General features: G+C 50.6%; 1 protein-coding gene across 4 annotated transcripts in view; it reads left to right on the top strand.

Annotated features, from left to right (window-relative positions):
- The first annotated feature begins 336 nt into the window (after positions 1-336).
- SLC6A2 (solute carrier family 6 member 2) overlaps positions 337-23,148 on the top strand; it is a 37,374-nt gene continuing 14,562 nt past the window's right edge. The window contains exons 1-5 of one of the 4 annotated variants that reach the window (XM_057713240.1): positions 337-498; positions 997-1,321; positions 12,530-12,661; positions 13,658-13,895; positions 22,208-22,346. In XM_057713240.1, the coding sequence (XP_057569223.1) occupies positions 1,048-1,321; positions 12,530-12,661; positions 13,658-13,895; positions 22,208-22,346 (783 nt within the window). In that variant the 5' untranslated portion in view covers positions 337-498; positions 997-1,047. The other 3 variants (XM_057713244.1, XM_057713243.1, XM_057713241.1) reach the window with 3 other exon arrangements.

Raw genomic sequence — 23,148 nt, 5'->3', positions numbered from 1 at the left:
AGATCCTAGTTCTGAGAGTCTCGCTCTCTTCCTGTAGTCAGAGGCCAGAGCCTGGTGCCCCCAGGAACTGAGTCTGGTGTCCCAGTGCGTGCTGGAAAGGGAATGAGCGCCCGGGTCCCGTGAGTCGCCGGGAGGGGAGCTCCCGCCATCCCCGAGCCCGCGCCGCGCCCCCGCCCCTGCCCATCCCCGGCCGCGCTGTCAGTCTCCATTAGCGCTAACAGGCTCCAGACAGAGCGAGCCCGGCGCTGGGTTAATGCAATCGGCGCGTTACCTGGGGCGCAGGCTACATTACCAGCCCGGCCCCCATCCGGCGAGGTCAGAACCAGTCAGCCCGCGCCCCGCCGGCCGCCCCGCGCTTTCAGCGCTCCTCGGGCCGCGCCCGAGCGCCACGCGGCGGAGCCCAGCCCCAGCCCGCGCCCCACAGCCTGGCGAGGCGAGGCGGGTCCGGGGCAGGCAGGCAGGGCGCACGGCACCCGGGATCTCGTCGCTGTCGAACACGTGAGTGCGCCCTGCGCGCGGGACCGAGCTAGGTGTGCCGGGGAGGCCCAGGTTGGGATGCGCAGAGCTAGGGTGCCAGAGAGTGAAGTGTCCGGGGAGGCTCCTGGGGCTGTTGGACGTGGCGCAGATGCGAGCTAAGGGTAGGGGGCAGCCAGCTGCACCCGGCCGGGTCACCGCCCTGGGAAACCTCTGCCTGGGCGTGTCTAAACCCTGCCGTTTGGGAACAAGAGACAGCGGACGAATGAGGGAAGTGCTGCGGTGTCCCAAGCAGGATCCCTAGGGCGGCAGAGTCGGTCTCCACGTTTAAGTTCCGTCCCAGTCAGGCGCGCCACTACCTCTGCTTCCAAATTTTTCCAACAAACGCGCGCCCTTTTCTGGGAACTGTGCGTCCACTCAGCGTGCGCCGACCACAGTATCCCGGCGCTCCCCGGAGGCCTCGGGAGGCGCAGGCAGGGTGGAATGGCCCAGTGACCACATCTTTTCCTTTGATCCCAGCAGCGCCTCGGCGCGCTCCCAGTGTCGCTGACGCCCCTCTCGCCAGCCGCACCCATGCTTCTGGCGCGGATGAACCCGCAGGTGCAGCCCGAGAACAGCGGGGCGGGCCCGGGGTCGGAGCAGCCCCCGCGGAAGCGGAAAGCTGCAGAACTCTTGGTGGTGAAAGAACGCAACGGCGTCCAGTGCCTCCTGGCGTCCCGCGACGGCGACGAGCAGCCCCGGGAGACCTGGGGCAAGAAGATCGACTTCCTGCTGTCGGTGGTCGGCTTCGCGGTAGACCTGGCCAACGTGTGGCGCTTCCCCTATCTCTGCTACAAGAACGGCGGCGGTGAGCCCCTGATGGGCTGGGGGTTTGTACTTGGGAGGCTACCTAAGGTCCGCAGCGGTGGCCTGGGAGAAGAGCTGGGATACACACGGGAGGAGAAGAGGATGCAGAAGGGCAAGTCTGGGATCCAGGAAGGGACTGGACAGGGCTCACTGAAAAAGGAGTCCCCTGTGGAACAGGGAAATTGAGGCATGACCTTGGACAGTGATAGGCGCATGTGTAGAAGGACCAGGTTGGGTGAGGAACTCTGACCTTTGATAGTCCACAAGGAAGGGAGGTGATCTGGAGAGCTCTTGACTGGGTGACAAAAGTGCACATGGTGACCCTAACTCCAGCACTCCAAGTTTGATAAAGGACTTGGGTTCCCTGAAGGTGCTTGAGAGGCCCCGCCCTCTAGGGGACAGAAAACCAGAAACAGAGATGCATAAAGAGAAACTAGTGGCAGAGAGAACTCCACTTTCAGGTTGGTTGTCCTTTGGCTGGAGGAGCCAGAGTGCACAGCCTAGGTGGGATTGTGTCAGTGGGTATCAAGAACTGGCCTGGTCCTTGAGGCAGGAGGCCTGGGTGATTGGGATGAAGCCTCTACCTCCTGCAGTCCTGGACACATTGCAGAGTGGAATGGGAGAAAGGCCTGAAGGAGACTCCACTCCAGCAGCCAGGCTTTCTCCCACCCCCACCCCTCCTTCTGGGTGACCAATTACTATCTGCCCCGGGATGGGAGACTAGAGATCAACTACAGCCCACTCAGCGGGTAGAGTACTGGGGGCAGGACTGAGGGCAGAGTACTGGGGCCTAAAGCCCTAGCTCCTTCCTGAGAGCTTTTGCCCAGACCACCCCAGACCTGCCGCCTTTGCTGGGATGAGTTCAGGGGTACCCTGTAGAGAGCCTGGGAAGATGACCTAGAGGAAGAAGTCGGCCAAGGCGGGGGGGCACCCGCAACTAAAACATTTCTCTATCTACTGGGCCATCTGCCTGGCAGGGGCTCTGGATTAGGACTCCAGGGGGTCAGAGGGAGGCAGGGTGAGGGTTTGGAGTTGGAGGGAAAGCTCATGACCTTGTCCCATAGGGTCTGGGACCCTGCTGTTTGCTTCAGCGTGTACTCTGGACACTTGGAATGAAATGGAAAACAGATGATCCAGAGATGAAACTTTTCCTTATTTGCTGCAGCTTCTCAAGAGTTTCTGGTCGTGTTTAAGCATTCTGACCTTTTGGACCCAAGGAGAGAGGAGATGCAGATTCTCTGTATTTTCATCAGACAGGGAGATGAGGAATGAAAGACAGACTTAGAGAACCTAGGACACTCTGTCTGGCATGTCCTCCATGACTGTCTGAGGCTGCATGTCCCTAGACAGCGGAAGTTTCTATCATTAATCAGCAATATTTATTGGGTTCCTCTTGGCATGTGGCACAGTGCTAGGCCCTGCAGGGGTCACCTAGATGTATTAACCACCACTTCTGCCTGCCAGGAGCTCTAGTCACCTAAGGGCTTCATTGTCATGCTGCTACACATCATTTCCATTGTTATAAGTGTTTGTTGAAACTGAAAGCACCCCAGATGGTCAGTTGGACACATCAGCTAGATGGATATTCTGGGGCTTTCACTGACACTGTCCTCTCACTTGGCCGTCACCACCAACTGAGAGTGCCTGCTGTATGCAAGGTGATCTGTACCAGGCGCCCAGGGCACAAAACACAGCACATTTGCCACACATTCCAATTTTTAGGTGAAATTGGCCAGAAGCTCCCTCTGCTAGGCTTGCTAGCCCTGCACATCATGCCTCCCAAGTCGTTTGGTCATTTGTCTCTTCGTGGGTCTGTCTTCCAAACAGACTGGGGAACATTGAGAGTAGAGACTGTGGCTTTTTCGTGTCTATGTTTCTAATACCCAAGATAAGGGTTAGATCCTGGGAATGTGGTAGAAGGTGCCCGACAAACTTCTGTTGAATGAATAAATGGATGAAATGGTCCAAGCCCTCAGAGACCTAATGCCTACCCAGGAGCAGCAGAACCTACCTCCCCACCCCACCTCCCACCCCCGCAGGAACTAACAAAGTAAGGCAGCATGTGCTGGTGGGAGGTCGGGTTAGCACCCAGAGATTAGCAGCCCTGGCTGTGGAGTCCTGGGTTCCAGCTTCTCGCTGTGTGACATTGGGCAACTCTCCCAACCTCAGTTTCCTCATCTGTCAAATGGAAACAGTGGTGTTCAACTCAGAGGGTTGTTGTGAGGACTCAATGCGATAATGCCCTAGCATGAAGGGCCTAGCATGGAGTATGGCCTTAGTAAAGAGAGCTGCTGCTTCTTATTCACATCCTTGGGATGATGTGTGGGATGGATGGGAGAGGTGTTACATGCTCTAAAGGCCTGAGGAGGGGCTGCTTAGGAAAAACTTGGAGGAGGTGGGCTGTGGTTAGAGCTCAGCTCCTTGGGACAGATGGGCCGCTGATAAACCTCGGGAAGGGAGGAGGTATTCTAGTTGTGGGAGAATGCAAGAGGGATCATCTCCAAGATTAAGAGTACAAACTGGCTAAAGGGCAAGCGGGAGAGATAAGGGTGGAGAGGCAAGTTGGGGCCAGGCTAGGAGGCTTGACTGGCAGGCTACGGGGTGGGGAAGTTATACCAGTGAATTTCCATCTCTGGCTAGGATGTCCGTGGTTGGCGCAATGGAGCAGCGCAGCCCCACCTCTCAGAGTCTGAGGCAGCTCCTGTTCTAACTTACTCCTCACTCCTCCAGGGGATGCTCAGCAGGTGGTCCCTTCTGGGCTTTGTCTCTGCTGAGAGCTCCTGGCTGCTCCTTGTGCATCAGTTTTCATCCAGCAATTATAAAGTCAGCCCCAAAGATGGGCAAGTGAGCTGGCAGGTGGATATCCTGTAATTCTAGAGGCAGCCAAAAGACCCAAGTTTGAATCCCATCTCTGTCACCCTCTTTGAGCTCAAGTCCCCCACTAGCGCTGGAAGCTAGCTTGAAACCCCCAAGATCCGCCTTTCTCCAATGCCTGGCTCAGTGCTGCACCCAATCTGGAACTCATGCGCCCGTTGTTAAACAGGCTGTGTGCTCTTCTGGTGCCAGTATTAACACAGTAACCTCCAAGTCCAGCTGTTTATGCTGGCCCAGACTGGAGGATGTTTCGAAATGATAAAGGTGCCAATAGTTTAGGCCCCTGGCTAATATTTTTTGAATGAATTACCCAGAAAGATCTTCCCATAAGCCAGCTGCTGGGATGCATGGGTGCAGGTGGCTCCCAGCAGGGAAAGCTACTCTCAGAAATTCCAAGGCTTTGTTCAGAACCTTCTCAAACAGGGAGGCATTGCCAATGGGGCTCTTTCCAAGGTCCTCCACTCCTATGGTCTTGGGCCAGGCCTATGCTGGTACCTGGGGAGGAGTGGAGAGATCATTCGGGTCCCTGTGTTTGCTTCCCTGCCAGGGAAGAGGCCACTGTGAATTATCCTTTGTAAATGAAGCCTTCTGAGACGTGTCCTGCTGACAGCTCTGAGCTGTCAGAGAGATGTCCTTTAGGTTCAGACAGACCTGAGTTTGAATCTGAGCCTAACATTTCCCGGAAACGTGGCCTCAGACAAGTCACTTGTTCTTTCTGGACCTCCTTGTGCAGAAAGAGAGGGTGACTGCATCTTCCCACAGGGAGATATGACATCAGATATAAGCAAAATACTTGCAACAGTGTCTGGCACATAATAGGGGCTCAATAAATGAAGTTGTTACTGTTATTTTTATTGTTCAATGATTTTTAACTGCTAGATCCAGGAGTAGGGCAGGCTTGTGATTTTGGAGGGAGCAGACTTGGTTCTAAGAGGAAGTTAGAAGGGATATAAGGCTAGAAAGTAGTTACACTTGGGCCTGGGGTTTCTAACAGCCTAACCTTATCCCACTGTAGTTTCCCTATCTGGAAAATGGGGATTAACATTTCTACACAGGGTCTGATGAGATATGTAGTTCTGGATCCCCAGTGGGGTTCCCTTCTTTCCTCAAGTGAGCTCAGGGTCTCAGGTACCCACAGACCTTTGGGAATCCTCTTGGCCAAAATATCTGGGGTTCTTGAGGCCAAGTCAGAGGCTGTGGCAGGTACAAAGTGCAGGAGTTTACAAACTCAGTGCCCTCACGTTGGGCCTGGCTGCAGGGGCCCGTCTACACCCTGAGCTTGCCAAGCCTGACACTGATTGTTCAGCCCAGATGCACATAAACCAGCCAGCTGGTATGGCCCTCCGGCTAACAAGTTTGCAAGAATGAGGCGTTCATCAGGGGCTGGAGCTGAGACCATGCTTTGGCATTACCGGGGTGATTTGGCCCATTGCTCTGAGCTAGCCAAAATGATCTAAAGGGACTGTTTCCAACAAGATGGGGTTTCATAGGGGTAAATGTTACATCCTGCCCTGCAGTCCCAAACCCAACTGCCTAAGTAAGGATTAGGCCATAGAACCAGAGGAGAAAGGCCCCGGGCCTTTCATTAGCTGCATCTTCTGTGTGAGTCACTGCCGGGATCCATTTATTTAACAAAGAAACGCGTTTACTAAATGCCCATCATATGCCAGGAATATAGAGATGAGCCAAAGGCAATCCCTGCCCTTAGGGAGCTCATGGTCTATTACAGCTATTATACAAGTTAATGTCATTTTAGATTCTGTTATTGGAGGTATTATATCCCAAATCAGGAAGGTGAAGTTCCACTCTGTTCTTCCTAGGTTATATTTCCTTCTCTAATATAGTTCTGACCATTCCAAACACCCTGTAACTTGTTCCTCTCAAAGAGACCAGGATGGAAGAGATGGGAAACCAGACTCTTCAAGGAGCTTCATCAGTAAGAATCAAGTGAGGTCCTGAAAGGTTGACAGCAGAGAGAGAATTGTCACAGGAGAAGAAGTAGCCCAACTCCAATCTCCCTGAATTCCACCCCCACTGACCTCCTTAGAAGAGCAGGGTTTAATCTGCCAGGGGAGTGAGCATGTTTCCTCGCCGGGACTGTCCTGCTTTCGGAGCTAAGGCCCAGAGATCAGCTGGAAGGACCCAAAGTGATGATGAGAGAACAGCCTCTTGTGGGGCCAAAAAAAGCTGCTTCTTGTCATTTTGTAGACTCCCCTCTTGGAACAGTAGGGGCTTATGTAGAGGCATGTATGGATGCTGCTGGCTAGCCTCAGTAAAGTGCAGGGGATGGAGTGAAGAGGTGCAAGACTCCACTTGGGCTGAGGTCCTGGGAACTCTGAGGCCAGTGGGCAGAGCCCTACGGTGGTTGCTCAGGGTTCTAAGGAGAAGATTGGTCTTGGGGCAGAGAAGACGCTAGCTGACACCACACGGCTCAGCTACCCTACCGACGGCAGACAGCCTACATTGACAAACTTGAATGATCTGGGCTTGATTTATTATAGGAACAGGCATGTTTCCTTACAGAAATGGCCACAGGCTGCTGGCAAAAACTGAGGGGGACCCTACTCCTGGCACCCAAAGGGCACAGAGAATTGCTTTGGAAAATCCTGATTTGTTTTGTTCTCCATGGCTCTGGGGGACAGAATGAAGGTAGTAGATGGAGGCTGCAGGGAGAGAGGGATTCAGGGGAGGGGAGGAAGCAGCACTGGCCAGAGGGAGAGGTGGGCTACCAGGGTCAGTAAAGCCTCAGCTGACCATGGTGTCCTCTGAAGGTGGGATGGCCCTTCAGACTGGTCCTGAGTTGGGGTGAGGGAGCCAGGACTGTATGCCCCAGTGTCCATCTGTTGCCAGCTGCCCCAGGAAGGGGATGTGGCCTTGGGCGAGGCAGCTGGCTTCAGCCAGGGCAATTCCCAAAGGCCTGCAGCTGAGCGCTGAGCAGTCCCAGCTTGCGGGGAGTGGGGGGGGTGTTGCACAGGTCCTTCACTCTTGAAGGAGAATCTGGGCAGCACCATTGGAGCCCTTTTTGCTCGTGGGGTTGGCTGTGGCCTGAGGGAATTCTTGGATCTACGCTTGCCCTTGTGGTCAGCAGTCTTGTTTAGACAGGAGGAGGAGTAGCCAGCCTCACTTGGGAGGGTGACATGAGTTGCCCAAGCAACTGCCTCAAAGTCCTTCTATGCTGGGAGCCTCTGTGCTGTGCTTTGCAAAGGACCCGGCCACCCTCAACCACACAGGCAATCCTCAGCTTGTGGTTTCCCATCTACAAAGGCACATCCCAGCTGCTCTTGTGTGTGATGACAGGACATGCTTCCCATTTACAGAGCACCTCAGTGCCAGGGACTTCACCTCCATTACCTCTAATGATCACAGCAAGCCAGTGATACAGGTATTATCCCCCCTTACAAAGGGGGAACCAAAGCTCAGAGAAGGCACACTGGCTCAAAGTCACAAAGCCATAAATAGCAGGGTTGGGGGCCAGGAATGCCTCAGATCCAGGCAAGGGGGTAAGAGGAAGACTGTTTCTGTTCACATTCTGTAGTATATTGACACCAAATGTGTGGGGGTCTTCCTAACACCGACCCATTCTCCAACTTTGAGACACCAGCTAGGTATCCTACCATTCAATTCTGACACTACCAGGAGTTAGCACAGACCCCACAGGTTAGGGCTCAGTCTCACAAGAATTCTCCCACTTCACATGCCAGTCACAAGGGTCAAGATGTCACCTGTGCTTCTGATCAACCATCTATAATCAGGGGCTCCCATGACCCCCTCTGCAGGTTCCATAATTTGCTATGACAGCTCACAGAACTCAGGGAGACATTTACAGTTTGTTATAAAGGATATTATTAATATAAAAGGATACAGATAAACAGCCAGGTGAAAGTGAAGAAGTACATATAGGGTGCGATCTGGAAGGGTCCTGAGTGCAGGAGAGTCTGTCTCCGTGGAGATGGGGGTTCACCATCCTCCCAGTACATGGATGTGCTCACCAGTACATCAGTCAAGGAGCTCTGCAAACCCTGTATGTTCGGGACTTTTATCGAGGCTCCTCACAAAGATATGACTGATAATAACTCAATCTCTAGCCCCTCTTCCCTCCCTGGAGGATGGGCATGGGGCAAAAGTTCTAAGCTTGTAATCACGACTTGATCTTTCTGGTGACCAGCCCTTCTCCAGAAGCTCACCAAGAGTGGCTTCATTAGAACAAAAGACACTTCTATCACCTAGAAAATTCCAAAGGCTTTAGGAGCGCTGTGTAAGATGCTCCTTTTACGCCATCACTCAGGAAGTTACAAGGGTTTTAGGAGTTCTGTGTCAGGAGTCCAGAGCAGATACGGGGGTCTGCCTTGGGCCCTGTGCTTTGAAGATCAGGGAGGGCCCTGTGCCCTGCTCTGCCCTCCTCTCCGCCTTACCCGGGCCAGGGCCAAGGGGGCCTGCCCACCCAGAACACTGATTCTAACCCCCACCACACTCTAGGAAACCGGACTCTGGAGTTCCCTGCCCAGACACCCCAACATCCACCCACCTTCGTCTGCATGGTCCTCTTACCTGGATTCTTCTTCCCCAGACTGGACTGCGCACAGCCCCAGGCAAAGGGGAAGCCAAGGGCCCCCTGTCTGCAGAGGCTGTAGACATAGCTTAGACTTGTGGGCACAAGAGTCCACATGTACGTGCAAAAGGCCTCACACATCGCTGGATGGAGCTGTGGTGGGGAAGAAGCAGGGCGCGGGGTTCCCCCATGCCTCCACCTTCCAGTGCAAAGCTCCGAGAACTGAGGGTTCTAGTTTCAAACTTTAGAATAGAACCATGATGAAGGTCTGGTTGTCAAGGTAGGGTGATAGAGCATGTTTGGTTTAACAGCTGTGGCCTGAGGTGTCATCTTTAGATATGTAGACATCGAGGTGTAGATCCCCGCAGGTGCTTTTGTCCCCAGCCCTGCAAGCTGGGTGGGCCTGCTGCGTGCAGCCCTGTCTCTACTGAAATCTCACCTTCTCTTGCACCCTGATGTCTCTGCCATTGGAGTATTTGGGGAGCAGGGACAAATCTGGCCACCCTAGGCATTGACCAAGGTTTTCTTGGAATTCTGGTGAAAGCCACAGGCAGTGACAACCCACAGCTGAGCTGCAGGCACCAGGTTCTGTGTGTTTTCACTTCTTAAAATATCAGGATGTGGCCAGTTTGAGGACTTCTTCTCTCCACAGACTGGGAAGCTGGTCCAGTGAGGTCTCAAGGGACCCTACTCTCCTTCCTGCAGCCCCTCCCTGATCACAGTCCCTCCACCACCACCCCCACTGTCTCCCACCAGGCCTGGGCCATGCCACTTCTTGCTGAGCCCCCTCCCACAGGCATCCCTTCCCCCTTCCTGGGTTCCTCCTCACCCCCACCAGGGTCTGCTCCAGCACACCCCACTCTGAACTGAGTGACCACTGGCTTCCCTTTCTGAGGACTTGGCATTTGCACAGAAGATTCCAGAAGCCCTCTCTGACCAGTAGCGTTCCTCTCTGACGGTGGGGCATCAGGCAGTGTGTGTCAGACAAATGCTTTTCTTATTAAATTCACCCAAAGTCCACTGGTTGGAGTCCCTTTCACAGTTGACAGTCTTTTCCTCCTGTGTGAGTGTGTGTGTGTGTCAGCATGCAGTAGTCTGTGTGTACCTTTGCATGGAGATGTACAGGTGTGCATCTGTGTATGTGTGTGGATGTTTGAGACTCCCAGGAGCTGAGACCCCCAGGAGGTCTGCCCCTGTCAGCCCAGCACCTGCACAGCTGGAGCATTCCAGAGCTGGGATTCTGGGCTCATGGCTCCTGAGGTTCTCAGCTCTCTGGCCCTGTGTGAGGCTGGATGCAGCTGGCACTGCTGCGCATGGAGATTAGCAGGGCCATGGGAATGTGGCAGTTATGGGCCTTGCAGAGAAGTACCTCCTAGGAAGTTTGCAACCAGCCTCAGTGTCCCAGGATCTGCTGTAGGGCTGTTTCTAGGAGAATAATCCTCCGCTGATCTCAGGCACCCCTGATATCCCTTTCTGACTCTTCAGCTCTGTCCTGGCTTTCTCCAGATCTTCCTGCCAGGGGGCTTGGGCCATCTTTTAGAATAAGACACTGTCCTCTTTTAGAGGATGTCCTCTTTTAGAATAAGATGCTGGCCACTGGGCAGCTCTCTCAGGGATGGTTTTAAAGGAATAATTATGCAAAAATGTAGTGTGTGGCTTGACATATAACGGAGGCTCAGTAAATGGTACTTGTTACTTTTACCAGCTCCACTGTCATCACCACCACCCCACCCCGACCTCCGTCAGCATCACTAGCATTGCTCTCAGCAATGTGGACAGACATGGGTGCTGGTGCCAGACTAGCCCTCTCTGTGTGGGGAGAGAGAAGGGTGGAGATTGAAAGTAAGAAATGAGGAGGGGAAGAGAGAGGTTGGCATGTGGCCATTTCAAAGAAGTCCAGCCTGGAGCAGGGGCTCAAGTGTTGGACCAGCCCATGATCAGCAGACCAGCTGGCTCAGGTGGCCCCAGAGTCCCAGTTTCAGAACACCCTCCACCAAGCTTCTCTGTAGACTTGTGTCCTCCACCTAGGCTGGGGTATTCTGGAATTGGCAGAATATTTTGGAAATGGCTCTGGAGCTCTGGAGCCAGGCAGACCTGGGCCCAAATCCCAGATCTTTCACTGACTTAGATAAGTCACTTAATTTCTCTAAGCCTCAGTTTCATCCTCTGAAAAATGGGTATAGCAGTTGCTACCTGAGACGGTTTCTGGGTAGAGTAAGTGTGATCACAGATGTCCAGTGCCCAGTGCTCTGCTTGATACATAGGAGCTACTCATTTTCCAGTGGTTTCTTCCCTATTGCCCACCCTGCTTCTCCATCTCTGCTACAGAAGGACTGAGTCTCAGAGCACTGGGGCTAAAACTTCATGCTTTGTCCCTAAGAGCACTGGGCTTCCTGAGGAGAAGCCCTGGGAGGAAAGTGGAGACTGGCAGTCTGAGTAGCTGGGTGAGTTTGACCCTAGGTGCATGCGACTTTGCCACAATTCTCTGCTAGCCTGGAGCCCCAGTTTCCACATCTGTAAAATGGAGGTAGTAATACTTTTAGGGTTGTTGTGAGGATGGAATGAGACATTGCATGGAACACAGTACCTGGAACACAGTAGGGAATATAATACTATCATCAATAAATACTTCCCAGTTTCTGCACTTTCCTAGTGTGGGCGGGTCAGGGAGTGTTTAGTTTCCAAGGTTACAGCATCTCAGCCAAAGGCCAATGGCGGGAGGAATGTGGATCTGGCCTGGCCATGTCTGGCTGCACCAGGCCAAGGAGCTGGCATTTTGCTTTGGTCACGCTTGCAGCCTAGGCTGACGTGGCATGTACCCCCATGAGTCACCTCACGGCATCAGAGCCCGTTAAGCTCACCCCAGGCTACCGGGCATACTGAGAACTGTCTCTGGAATTCAGACGTGTCTAATTCTATCAGGAATTTTCCCAGGGATCCGTTGCTGCCCATTGCCAAAGGCTCCCTCTAGTTTCGTAGTTTCTAGTTTCCCTCATCTTCCCTGGTCAGAGACTTGAGCCTCTGTCCTCTTCATTCCAGTGTTCATTTACCTTCAGCTGCCGGTAACAGAGTGAGCCTGATGGGTTGGAAGACGTGAATGTGAATCCTGCTTCTGTCGTTTAGCAGCAGTGCAGACAAAACTGATTCAACTCCCTTCTCAGCCTTCAGTTTCCCCCAGGGGGAGATAATGACCCTCTCTGATTCTGTCTGGGAGCTGATGTGAGACTGAGGACAATCCAGTGAGGTCATGTTCGGGAAAGCCCCAGGTGACCTTCAATGATATAGATATGATCAAAATGAAAACTCAGTCATACGTAACTCTGGGCGCTGTCTCTCCTTCTCCGGTCTCAATTTCCTTACCTGTAAAAGGAAGGGTTTGGGGTAATTGGCATTCCCCAGAGAGGTGACTCATGAAAGAAAAGGTTCTATGTTGAAATCAATTTGGTAAAGACTGTACCTGACCTTCCTGATAGCACATCACAACGTGGGCTGTGTATCAAAGGCTAGGAGAATCCTGCAAGAACAAGCCTCTTTAGCTTTGGTGAAGAAGATTTTACTTATCTGAGCACAGAACCTCATTATTATGATTATGATTATGACTACTGTTATAACTATTATTATGTTACAATTATTTGTATTAATTTCTCTGGTTTACGCACCACAAGACATCCCTTGAGTAATGAGGACCCTCGCAGCTCTGGCTGACATGGGTCCACACACTCTGAGGGGCAGGCCCAAGGCTGGGCAGGGGTCTAGGGGCTCATGCGCTGCCTCTGTGTCTTCCAGGTGCCTTCTTGATCCCATACACCCTGTTCCTCATCATCGCCGGGATGCCCCTGTTCTACATGGAGCTGGCTCTGGGCCAGTACAACCGGGAAGGGGCAGCCACTGTGTGGAAGATCTGCCCGTTCTTCAAAGGTAAAGAAGGAGTCTGGGGGAGTCAAAGGTTGTTGGTTTTTTTTTCAATATTTATTTATTTAGCTGCCCTGGGTCTTAGTTGCAGCACACAGGATCTTCATTATGGCGTGCAGGCTCTTTAGTTGCAGCATGCGAGATCTATTTTTTAGTTGCGGCATGCGGGCTCTTTATTTGAGGCATGCAGGCTATTAGTTGTGGCATGTGGGATCTAGTTCCCTGACCAGGGTTCAAACCCAGGCCCCCTGCATTGGGAGTGTGGAGTCTTAGCTACTGGACCACCAGAGAAGTCCCAGAGCTTGTTCTAAGGCATCTGTGTGCCCCTGGAGAATCTGCTTCAAAGGTGTGACCTGCAATAGACCAACTCTCCCATAGGATTTACAGCTATTGGCAAGGCCAAGCGTGTACCATTCAAAGTTACATGGAGCGCATTGGGAGTATCAGGAATAGCTTTAGTCTAGAAAGTCTGGAAATCTGGGTTCCAGTCCAGGCTGTACAGCTGAGTGGCCAGAGGGAGTCTGTTTTCCTGTCTAGGAAATACTCATAGAAGTGTCAGAAGTACCCAGTACACATACCACTACTCTCCCCTCTTGTTCCCATGGCAGACATGATAAAAGGATCATGTGCCTTTCCACCATGGGCAAGGGGCTTCGTTCCACTAGGAGAGAATGTTATTATGCCTCAGTGTTATCCTTCCCAAGGGGTGAGGGAGCTGGGATACTTATGCTCCAATACCTGACCCGGCTGCTGGGAGCATTAAGGTCCTGGCACTTCTGCCGTGCCTGATGAGTGGGCAAAAGTGGCTTCAGTGGCGAGAGAAAGCCGTTAGGCAAAGGGATGGTGGGTGCCTAGGGGATTTAGGGCTCTGACAATCTGCTACGTAAAAAAGAGAGGTGGGGGGGTCAGGTAGTGCAGTGGTTGGAGCCAGCTCCCCAGAAGAGGTGGCTCTGGGGTGGGCCTGGGGAAGCCCCTGCTTGACCCCCTCTGCCCTCAACCCAGGAGTTGGCTATGCTGTGATCCTCATCGCCCTCTACGTTGGCTTCTACTACAATGTCATCATCGCCTGGTCACTCTACTACCTCTTCTCCTCCTTCACACTTAACCTGCCCTGGACTGACTGTGGCCATGCCTGGAACAGCCCCAACTGCACCGACCCCAAGCTCCTCAACAGCTCCGTGCTGGGCAACCACACCAAGTACTCCAAGTACAAGTTCACACCGGCAGCAGAGTTTTATGAGTGAGTCATCGACCCTTTGTCTTGTTCACATGGGTGCATCGAGACCTGTGCTGGGCAGGACCTGAACCAAACACTAAGGAAAACCACAGGAGAGGAGGGGGCCATGCCGCCTGGGTGGAGCTGAGGATACAGCTGTTGACAAGCTGGAGCAGCTTGTGTTCTGGCACAGAGTCAGGGTGGGGAGACAACACTAGCAAAATGGTAAGGAAGCAAGAACACTTTACAGACTGAACATGCCCTTTAGGAAATAAATACACATTTTAGGGAGCGTAAGTGCTTTTAAGAAACTAAAACCAGTGCTACACAGTGATTGTGGAGGAAAAAGGAACTTTAGCACAGGTGGTGAGGGAGGGCTTCTAGGAGGAGGTGTCGTAAGACCCAATGATGATAAAGTCAGCCAGGGGAACACCTAGGGGTTCAGCTGGTAGATGATGGAGCTGCAGCCTGAACCCAAGTTGATCTTATCCTGAAGCTGTCACCTGGTCCACCCTGTGCTGCTGTCTGTCTGGGGCTTCCATAGGTATAAGTAGCCAGAGTTTGTGAGAGAAATTTAGGAAGTGGGAGGCAGGCCGGCTATGTACAGCTCAGGGAAATTATTTGGGCTACGGGCATGGGAGGCACTGACTGGTGGTAGAAGACAGAACATCTTTTAAAAAAAGAAACTTTTTATGTTGAAATCATTTTAGAGGTAGAAAAAAGTTGCAAATGTAGTACACAGAGCCCCTGTAGACCCTTCACTCAGCTTTCCCTAATGTTGACACCTTATACAACCATGCAGTGATTGAAATCAGAAAATTAACATGGAGTAACTAACCTGCGAAAGACTGTTTTTGAATTTGCTAGTTTTCCCACTAATGTCATATCCTGGTCCAGGATCCAACCTAGAGTCCCATGTGGCATTTAATTGTCACATCTCCTTAGTCTCCTCCAATCTGTGAGAGTTCTTTGGTCTTTCTTTGAGTATCATGCCCTTGACACTTTTGAAGAGCACTGGTCAGTTATTCTGTGAAATAGCCCCCAGTGCGGGTTGGTCATTGTTTTCTTCTGATTAGACTGAGTTGGACATTTTTGGCAAGAATAACTTGGAAATGTTGTGTCCTTCTTGGTGCATCGTATCAGGGGGTACAGGATGCCAGTCCCTTATTACTGGGCATGTTGACCTTGATCACTCGGCTAAAGTGCTATCTACCAGCTTCCTCCTGTGCAGAGGTAGCATTATTCTCTTTGTAATTAGTAAGTGTCTTGTGGGGAGTTACTTTGAGGTTATGCAGATATCTCATTTCTCATCAGACTTTTACCCACAGTTCTTATCATCCTTCAATGATTCTTGCAAATGAGGATTATTATGATAGTGTTGGTCTAAAGTGATTTCTAGTCCCACCATTCCCTCTAGATTAATTGAAGAGAGAAGTTGTCCCTTTTCCCCTATTTATTCATTTCCTCATTCATTCATTCCTATCAGTATGGGCTCATTGGTGTTTATTTTATTGTGTGGTTTTAACCCATAACCATCATTATTTTGTTGCTCCCTTGAATCCTCTCAACCTCTACTCCATCCTTTTAAGTCCTTGAGGTTGGTGATAGCCAACTTATTTTCAGCCACCTAATTTCACATGTTTGCATGGTGGTCTCTTCAGAATGTAGCATCTATTGTCTTTATCCTTCAGGCGGGGGTGAGTCCCATTTTAGCAATTCCTACACAAGTGGTAGCTGATAAACAGAAAGTCCCTGGTATAAGCTGTGGGGCAGGAGAAGTAAATCCCACTCAAACCTCATTCTCAAGGTACACATGGTCTAGAATAGTGATTGGAAAACTTTCCAGTAAAAAATTAGATAGGAAATAGTTTGGGCCTTGCTGGCCACATAGGTTTCTTGCATATTCTTTATTTGATTTTACCCTTTAAAAAGATAAAAACCGTCTTTAGCTCAGAGACCGTAACTCAATAGGCCACAGCCAGATTTGCGGGGCGGGGCGGGCTTGCCAACTCCCGGCCTGGAACAGTGCTTTCCAGGAGAACTCCCCACGATGATAGAAATGTCCTGTGTCTGCACAACCCAGTGCAGTAGCCACATGCCACATGTGGTTAGTGAGCTGTTGAAATGTGGCTAGTGTGACCGAGAAGTTGAATTTTTAATTTTATTTAATTTTCATTCATTTACATGTAAATAGGCAGTGGTTACTGTATTGGACAGTGCAGGTCTAGAAGATGGAAAATGACAAATTCACCAACAACAAAACTTTAGGGCCAGTCTTCTTTGGTTCTATGTATTCCCTAAGCCAAGCACCTCAGAATGAGTTCTGATTATCCAGAGAAGGGGATTCCTTAGGACCATTTCCACACCTGCCGTCTCGGTGCAGCATGACCAAGGAGTTTTAGTGTGGTTAAAAGTGGCCTCTGGAAAGTCTGCTGCCTCCTGGGGCTCAGAGGAATCAGGGTTCTCAGGACCCAGGAACTATCCTCAATGAGCCATGGTGGAGAATTTGCTAAGGGTCCTAGACCTGCATGTCCATCTGCCTCCATCTGCATTTCCTATGGACTTGCAGCAGGCATGTGCACAATTATGTAGATGTGGGGACTTGCGGGGAGAGGGTCCACAGTTGTCATAGAATTCAGAATCCTTCTATAGCCCGTGAAGGATCTGAAGGATTGCTGTTACTTAAAGTGAGCATCTAAGTAACACCATCATCCCTGTCTTCCTCCTCATCACATCAACAGCTAATCATTTACCACGTGCATCAGGCTTTCGGTTAACTTCTCTTCATGTACGCCCAATGAGGTTTCTGTAACTCTTACCTTCATTGCATACATGACGCGGCCTCATTTTACAGATGAATCAATCACTGTAACTCACTGGCCCATGGCCACGTGGCTAGTCCCATGCAGAGCCAAGATTTGGACTCAGACAGTTTGCACCTGCGGGACTCCAAAAGTGGGAGCTTTCTTATACTTTGCTCACAGGAGCCTTGCCTTTCCTCACCCTAGCCCCTGCATTGCCAGGCAGCGAAACTCCAGAGCCTGCAGGCTTAATTAACCTCTGTGTTATACTATATCCTAGCCATCATAAACGGCTATTCTTCTTCCAAAATACTGTCATAGTCACAACTAACATTTATCCAGCTTAGATTATGTCCCAGTTGTGCATTCAGAAGTGACATTTGAAGTCGGTTTGAATCCAGGAAGTCTGGCTCCAAAGTCCAGGCTCTTAGCCCAGCGATTCTAAGCGTTGGCTGCTCATCGGAACCGCTTGGAGAGCTTTAAAACACACTGATGCCTGGTCCCTATACCCAGAGATTCATTTCATTGGTCTGGGTGCAGCCGGGGTATGGAGACTTTTATTAACAGTACCTCCAGCGATTCTAATATCCAGTCAAGGTTGAAAGCCCCTGTCTCAGCCAGTGCACTTTCCCATCTCAAACAGAATAAGATCTTTACTAGGGTCAGACTCACATGCCTACAGTATCATGTCATGGAAAACCTAGGGCCTCGTTTATTCTTCTCCTAAGGGGTGTGGCCTCCGACAATGCCAGAACCACTGGGGAGCTTGCAGGTGGAGGTTTTAGGCCTTCCTGGTTTATGAGTGTGGTTTGGACTGGGAGATGGGAGAGAGTAGTGGAGCTGAGAGTACTGCTGATGCACGTGATTGGTTCCGTGCTTTCTCCTTCATCATCTCATGATAAGGGAAAAAACATGACTTTTCTTTTTGCTCTTGGCAACCCTCATCCTTATAAATTAAAATGGAAAATGATAACCTCGTTTCTAGTCTAGTTATTATTTGATTCCTCCTCTGACATCTTCATGGCCAGCAGGTCTGCCCCAGCAGGAGGGAGAAGTGAGCTGGGTTTTGAGACCCAGGTTGCTTTAATTACAGCCTTAAACTTCCTCCAGGCTTGGCTGTGAGCAGAATAAGGTGGAGGAAGATGACATTCTCTTGTGTGGGAGTAAGGGGGCTTGGGGGATGTAGTGGGGAGCGGTATCCAGGGCTTATTTCAGCAGCTTTCTGCTCTGCAGAGCTCCTCTCCCCTCCCCTCCTCCCCCTCTCTTCCCCTCCTCCATCCTTTTAAGTAGCCCCCCGCCCCCCCTCAAGCTTCATAGTAGCTACCATGAGCCAGGCACAAAGCATCTTCTCAAATCCAAGTCCCACCTAGTCTTCACAGTTTATGGAGGTGGAAATTACTCCTAATTTACAGATAAGAATGTAGTGGTTCAGGTTTTAGGGAAGTGGCAGAGCTGGGATCTGAACCCAGACTGTCTGAGTCAAGGCTCTCACCCCATCCACGAGCCTCTCCCCTGTCTTCTCCTCTGTCCCGTCAGAGCCTCCAGTGTGGTATATTCAGGACAGGAGTGCAGGAGTCTCTGTGGGTATATCAGAGCCCTTCTCATGCATCTCTTTCTCATCTTGAAGCTGCTTTTGTGTGCTTCTCAGTATCTATGTCATGAGCTGCCTCTGGATTTGTTTTTAATGGCCCTTTTGTCTAAATGCTTCTGCTTTAAAAGTTACCCCCTTTCAGTCTGGGGACCCAGCAAGTAGGACTCCCAGTGCCAACCCCGAGGAGGTTAGTTGGGTTTTTTGCTTTCCTCAGAGCCTGCTGGCCAGTTCTCTTGCCATCTTGTATTCATTTAAGCTGATGAATTGAACATATCATTCAAGGGAACAAAACTGCAATACTCCCCAGGCTCCAGGCCTGAAGCCAAATAGCCCAAGGCTAAAAGAAACCCTGATGCTCTGTAACTCTATCTGTAAAAGGGCACCCTTGGTGAATATATATGGGGAATAGAAAACTTCTACCCCTTGCCTGTTCCTGGTGGGGAAGAGAACTCTCCCTCTACCCCAAGACTAACCCCCTGCACTTAAATGTCAAGTGGGATCTGAGCCTGTTTGGCACATAGACTTTGGAAAGTCTGGACCGTGTACTTCACGATGATTCATTTTCATTAAACTGCTGGAAAACTACAACAAACCCAAGTTACTTGTACTAACTCCCAAGGCTTGGGCCTGTCAGCGGGGAGGAGGCTGGATTCACTTTTCTTGGAAATTAGCTCTGGAGTCTGGCTTTTTCACTGATGAAATATCTAGACAACCACTGCAAGCCTGAAAGTGAACCTCACACACATGTGGGTCCCGTGGGCCGGTTAGGGAGAATTTTGGCCATCCGATTGGATTCTAGAGTCATTTTAGCACGTTTTAGGGCAAGCACAGTTGGTTTAGTGCCCTTTTTTTTTCATGATTTTAACAGTCAAATTCACCAAATGATTATTGATACCATCCAATACTTAGCCCATATATAAAGCAACAGGAAGAAGCAGGATTGTCAGATGGGCTCCGTACCTGATTCTGGTTCTCCATCTTTTTAGATATGCTGGCCTCTCTTTTCTTCCCATCTCCTCCCTTGCCTTTGCTTCCCTCCCCTCTCCCCTCCCCCACCCTGTCCTCCTCTTCCTCCTCCTCCTCCTTCTCCTCCTGCTCCTCCTCCTCTTTTTCCTCCTCCTCTAATTCCTCCTCCTCCTTCTCCTTCTCCTCCTCTTCCTCTTCCTCCTCCTCCTCCTTCTTCTTTCTCAGCCTCCCTCTGTCTCCCCCTCTCTCTCTCCCTCCTTCTCAGCATAGAAGAGGGCCTTCAGGGCACCATTTTTGAGCTGAGACTAGCAGGGAGAGAAGTTCATCAGGCAGATACATTGGGCCAGGAAGTGTGTTCTAGGCAGAAAGGAACAGACAGTTCCAAGGCCCAGAGTGATGAGAGCTTCATATAACTGGGGAATGACAGATGACTGGTGGTCACCAGGAGCCAAAGGCAGGATGTGGGGAGGCAGGGGATGCACTTGGCACAGGACAATTGTGAAAGGCCTCAGATTCTGAAAGGCTTATGTTTTTATCCTCTCGACCAGGATTTCACAACCTCGATGCTTTTGACATCTTGGGCTGGATAATTCTACGTTGCAGGGGGAGGGCTGTCCCGTGCATTTTGGATGCTTAACCCCATCCCTGGCCTCTGCCCACTAGATACCAGTAACACCCCTCTGCCCTCCAGCTGTGACAACCAAAAATACCTCCACATGTTGCCAAGTATCCAGGGAAGGGGGGCAAAATTGACCCCAGTGAGAACCACTGTTTTAGGTGATGAGGAGCCTCTGAGGATTTGGGGGTAGAAGAGTGACAAAGTTAGTCAGATGGATCTGATGGTTCCGTAGCAGCACAGACTGTGGATTTAAGTGGGCTGACTGGAGGTAGGGAGACTGAGATGGCAGGGGGATGGAGAGGTTTTTACAGTGGTCCTGGAGCAGCAGAATATGGGTGTGGCCGGGCACTGGGCCATGAGGATGGGGGTGTTGGTAGGACATCAAGAGATAGGACCAGGAGAGGCCAGATGCAGAGACTGATTGCTCGGGGAAGCTGATGCAGTAGTTTAAAACCCAGCATCCTGCCTGGGGGCAGTGGGAATGAAGGCCTTTCTGGAGATGGAAACACGGGTCTTTGTCAGCCTTGATCAGCCACACAGCTCTGCTCATTCATTCCTGTGTACGCACTGCAGACCCCTCTGTATGCCTGTCCACACCCCCTCTCCCCATCTCACCCCTGCCACACCTGGGCACCCCTTCTCAACTCACCTGCTCTCCCACAGGACCTCAGAGGAGGCACCAGCCACCCCCTCAGTGGATCCTGCCCCCTGACTCCCTTGGCTGAGTTTTCTGGGCCCCCCTTAGCTTCTTTGCCAATGCTCTCTGCTCCTTGAAGGCTGGGACTCAATCAGAATGATAGTCACAGTGACCATTGGTGTTGAGCATTTCCTGGGCTCTAGGCACTGTCTCACATTCTGCAATGCAAGCCTCATGAGAGCCATTTCACTGAGGAGGAAAAAGGCTCAAGATGGGGAATATTTACACCAGCTATTATCACCCAGGAGCTCCATGTGGCTGGAGCCCTCACCTGCTTGTCCGCAGCCTCGTCACCAGCCCCCAGCAGTCCTCTTTTGGTTTTGACTTCTTTCTCATGAAATTATGTGTGTGAGGTTCATCCATACAGAGCTAGTTGCTGTATATATTCCATTTTATGTATATACCATAATTTATGTAGGCTACTGTTTATAGATATCTATTTTGCAATTTGAGGTTGTTATGAATAATGCTCTATGAACATTCTAGACTGTCTTTTGGTAAACATATGTACATGTTTCTATTGGGCAAATACGCAGGAGTGGAATTGCTAAAGCAGAGGATACACATACCTTTAGTTTGAGTAAATATTCCCAAATAGGAGAAATGTTTACTCGTATCTCAGTCTCTAGACCAGGGATTCTAAACCTCAGCAACATGGGAATTTTGGAGGCTGTCCTGTGCCTTATAGGATGTTTAGGTTGTCCTGTGCATTGTAGGATATCCCACTTCTCTATCCTCTAGATGCCTCCCTCCCCAAGTCGTGGCAATCAAAGATATCTCCAGATGTTGCCAAATGTTCCAGTGTCCACCGCTTTAAACCATGAGTGCTATGAGGGCAGAGACCTTTCCTCTGTTTATTTACCACCATCTCCCTGTTGCCATAGAATCTGTCTAGGGAGTGGATTCGTGATCTCCGAAGGAAAAGAATTTCTCCTCAGGATCAATAACAAGCCATCTCTAAGGTTTAAGTCACAGAATAACAGTTTATTAAGAAGAAAGTACAACAGCTTCTGGCACAGACACCAGAAGCGGGTGGAGAGACCCGAGAAGGGTTCTTACATGAGCAAGTTATATACCTTTAGACCAGAGTTAATTACAGTCCCCACCTTAGGATTGATTATTAGGGTTGATTGTTAGGATTGGTTGTTTCTTTAGAAACGTTCTTAATATTCATCAGAGCAAAGAATTTCATTACTCAGTGATCTGTGATGTCCCAGTTAACCACTACCCTAGTTTATAATCAAGATCACAAGGGAGAGTCGTAAGAATCAGTCTTAAAGAATAAGTGAGGTTAAGTCACGTTTTTCCAGTTCTTCCACCCCTCCCCCAGCCAAGTCAGCCCCTGGAACTCTCATCCCCTGGACCTGGCTTGCAGGTGGCACTCAAGAGATATTTGTTATGTTAGAAACTTCTGTTACTGTTTAAAAAGCAGCCTTGGTCAGGGACATCTCCCCAGATGAGTTGCTGGCCCAGGGCAGGGCAGTGCTGGGAACAGGCCATGACTGCACAGAGCAGGTCCAAGTGATGCAGGGCCTTGGCCAGGGCAGCCCAGGGCCCGTCTCCATCAGTGTGTACTTTTGAGGACTGAGCTGTGGTCAAGGCCTTGGTGATTCTCCCTGATGACACTGTCTTCCCTGGTCCCTTCCCCTCTCTTCCCGGCAGGCGTGGCGTCCTGCACCTTCATGAGAGCAGTGGGATTCATGACATCGGCCTACCCCAGTGGCAGCTCCTGCTCTGCCTGACCGTCGTTGTCATCGTCCTGTTTTTTAGCCTCTGGAAAGGAGTGAAGACATCAGGAAAGGTAATATCTTTGTTTCATTTGGAAGGTTGGCCTCAAACAAGATGTTTTTTCTACCTATAACCAGGTAGTTGGTGAAAATAAAAGGCGGTGCTTAGAAGTACAAAGCCTGGGTTTGCACTCCAGCTCTGCCACCGGCTTGCTAGAGACTTTGGACGAATCCCCTCCCTTCCCTAAGCCCAGGGCTCCCCCGAGTAGGGTAAGGGGTTGCAAGTGGATCAGGATTCTTCCCACTTTCCCACCAAAGCTTCCCTAATAGCAGAGACGAGGGAATGGGACAGCCCAAGGATCTCAGGAAAAAGCCCAAAGCAACCTATTGACATGTGTTTAATGAATCTTAAATTCTGGACTAAAACTGCAAGCAAATGTTGCAGCCTTCTCCAGAATATAACCATTTCCTTCACTATAAAATTGGTCGTTCTCACCTCTGAATTTCTGAGTGAAAGAAAAGACTCCAGAAGATATCTTGATGACTCTTGGGGCATCCTCTGACACAGTGCTGAGTGCTCGTAAGGGTCTAGGTTTCCTGGAGAGAGGAGCACAGTTGGGTGACACTGCCTCCCTTGGTCAGCCCCTCAGGGTGGCGTGTACTCAGGTCATGGCCCATGTTGATTCTGAGCCTGAGGAACATCATGAAGACAACACCTCCATTTTGACCCTATGGGTCCACATGGAGTTCAACCATATTAAAGAGGCTATGGCTGGGAAATATTCTGTCCAGTGTTTTGGTTAGCTATTGCTGTGTAACAAAATACCTCAAGATTTCGTGATGTGAAATAACAGCCATGTTATTATCTTTCATGTT

The sequence above is a fragment of the Hippopotamus amphibius genome, chromosome 16 (genome assembly GCF_030028045.1).
Source record: "Hippopotamus amphibius kiboko isolate mHipAmp2 chromosome 16, mHipAmp2.hap2, whole genome shotgun sequence".
Lineage (NCBI taxonomy): Eukaryota > Metazoa > Chordata > Mammalia > Artiodactyla > Hippopotamidae > Hippopotamus > Hippopotamus amphibius.
Note: the sequence above shows the minus strand (reverse complement) of the source record. Positions and strands in the feature narration are given on the sequence as shown.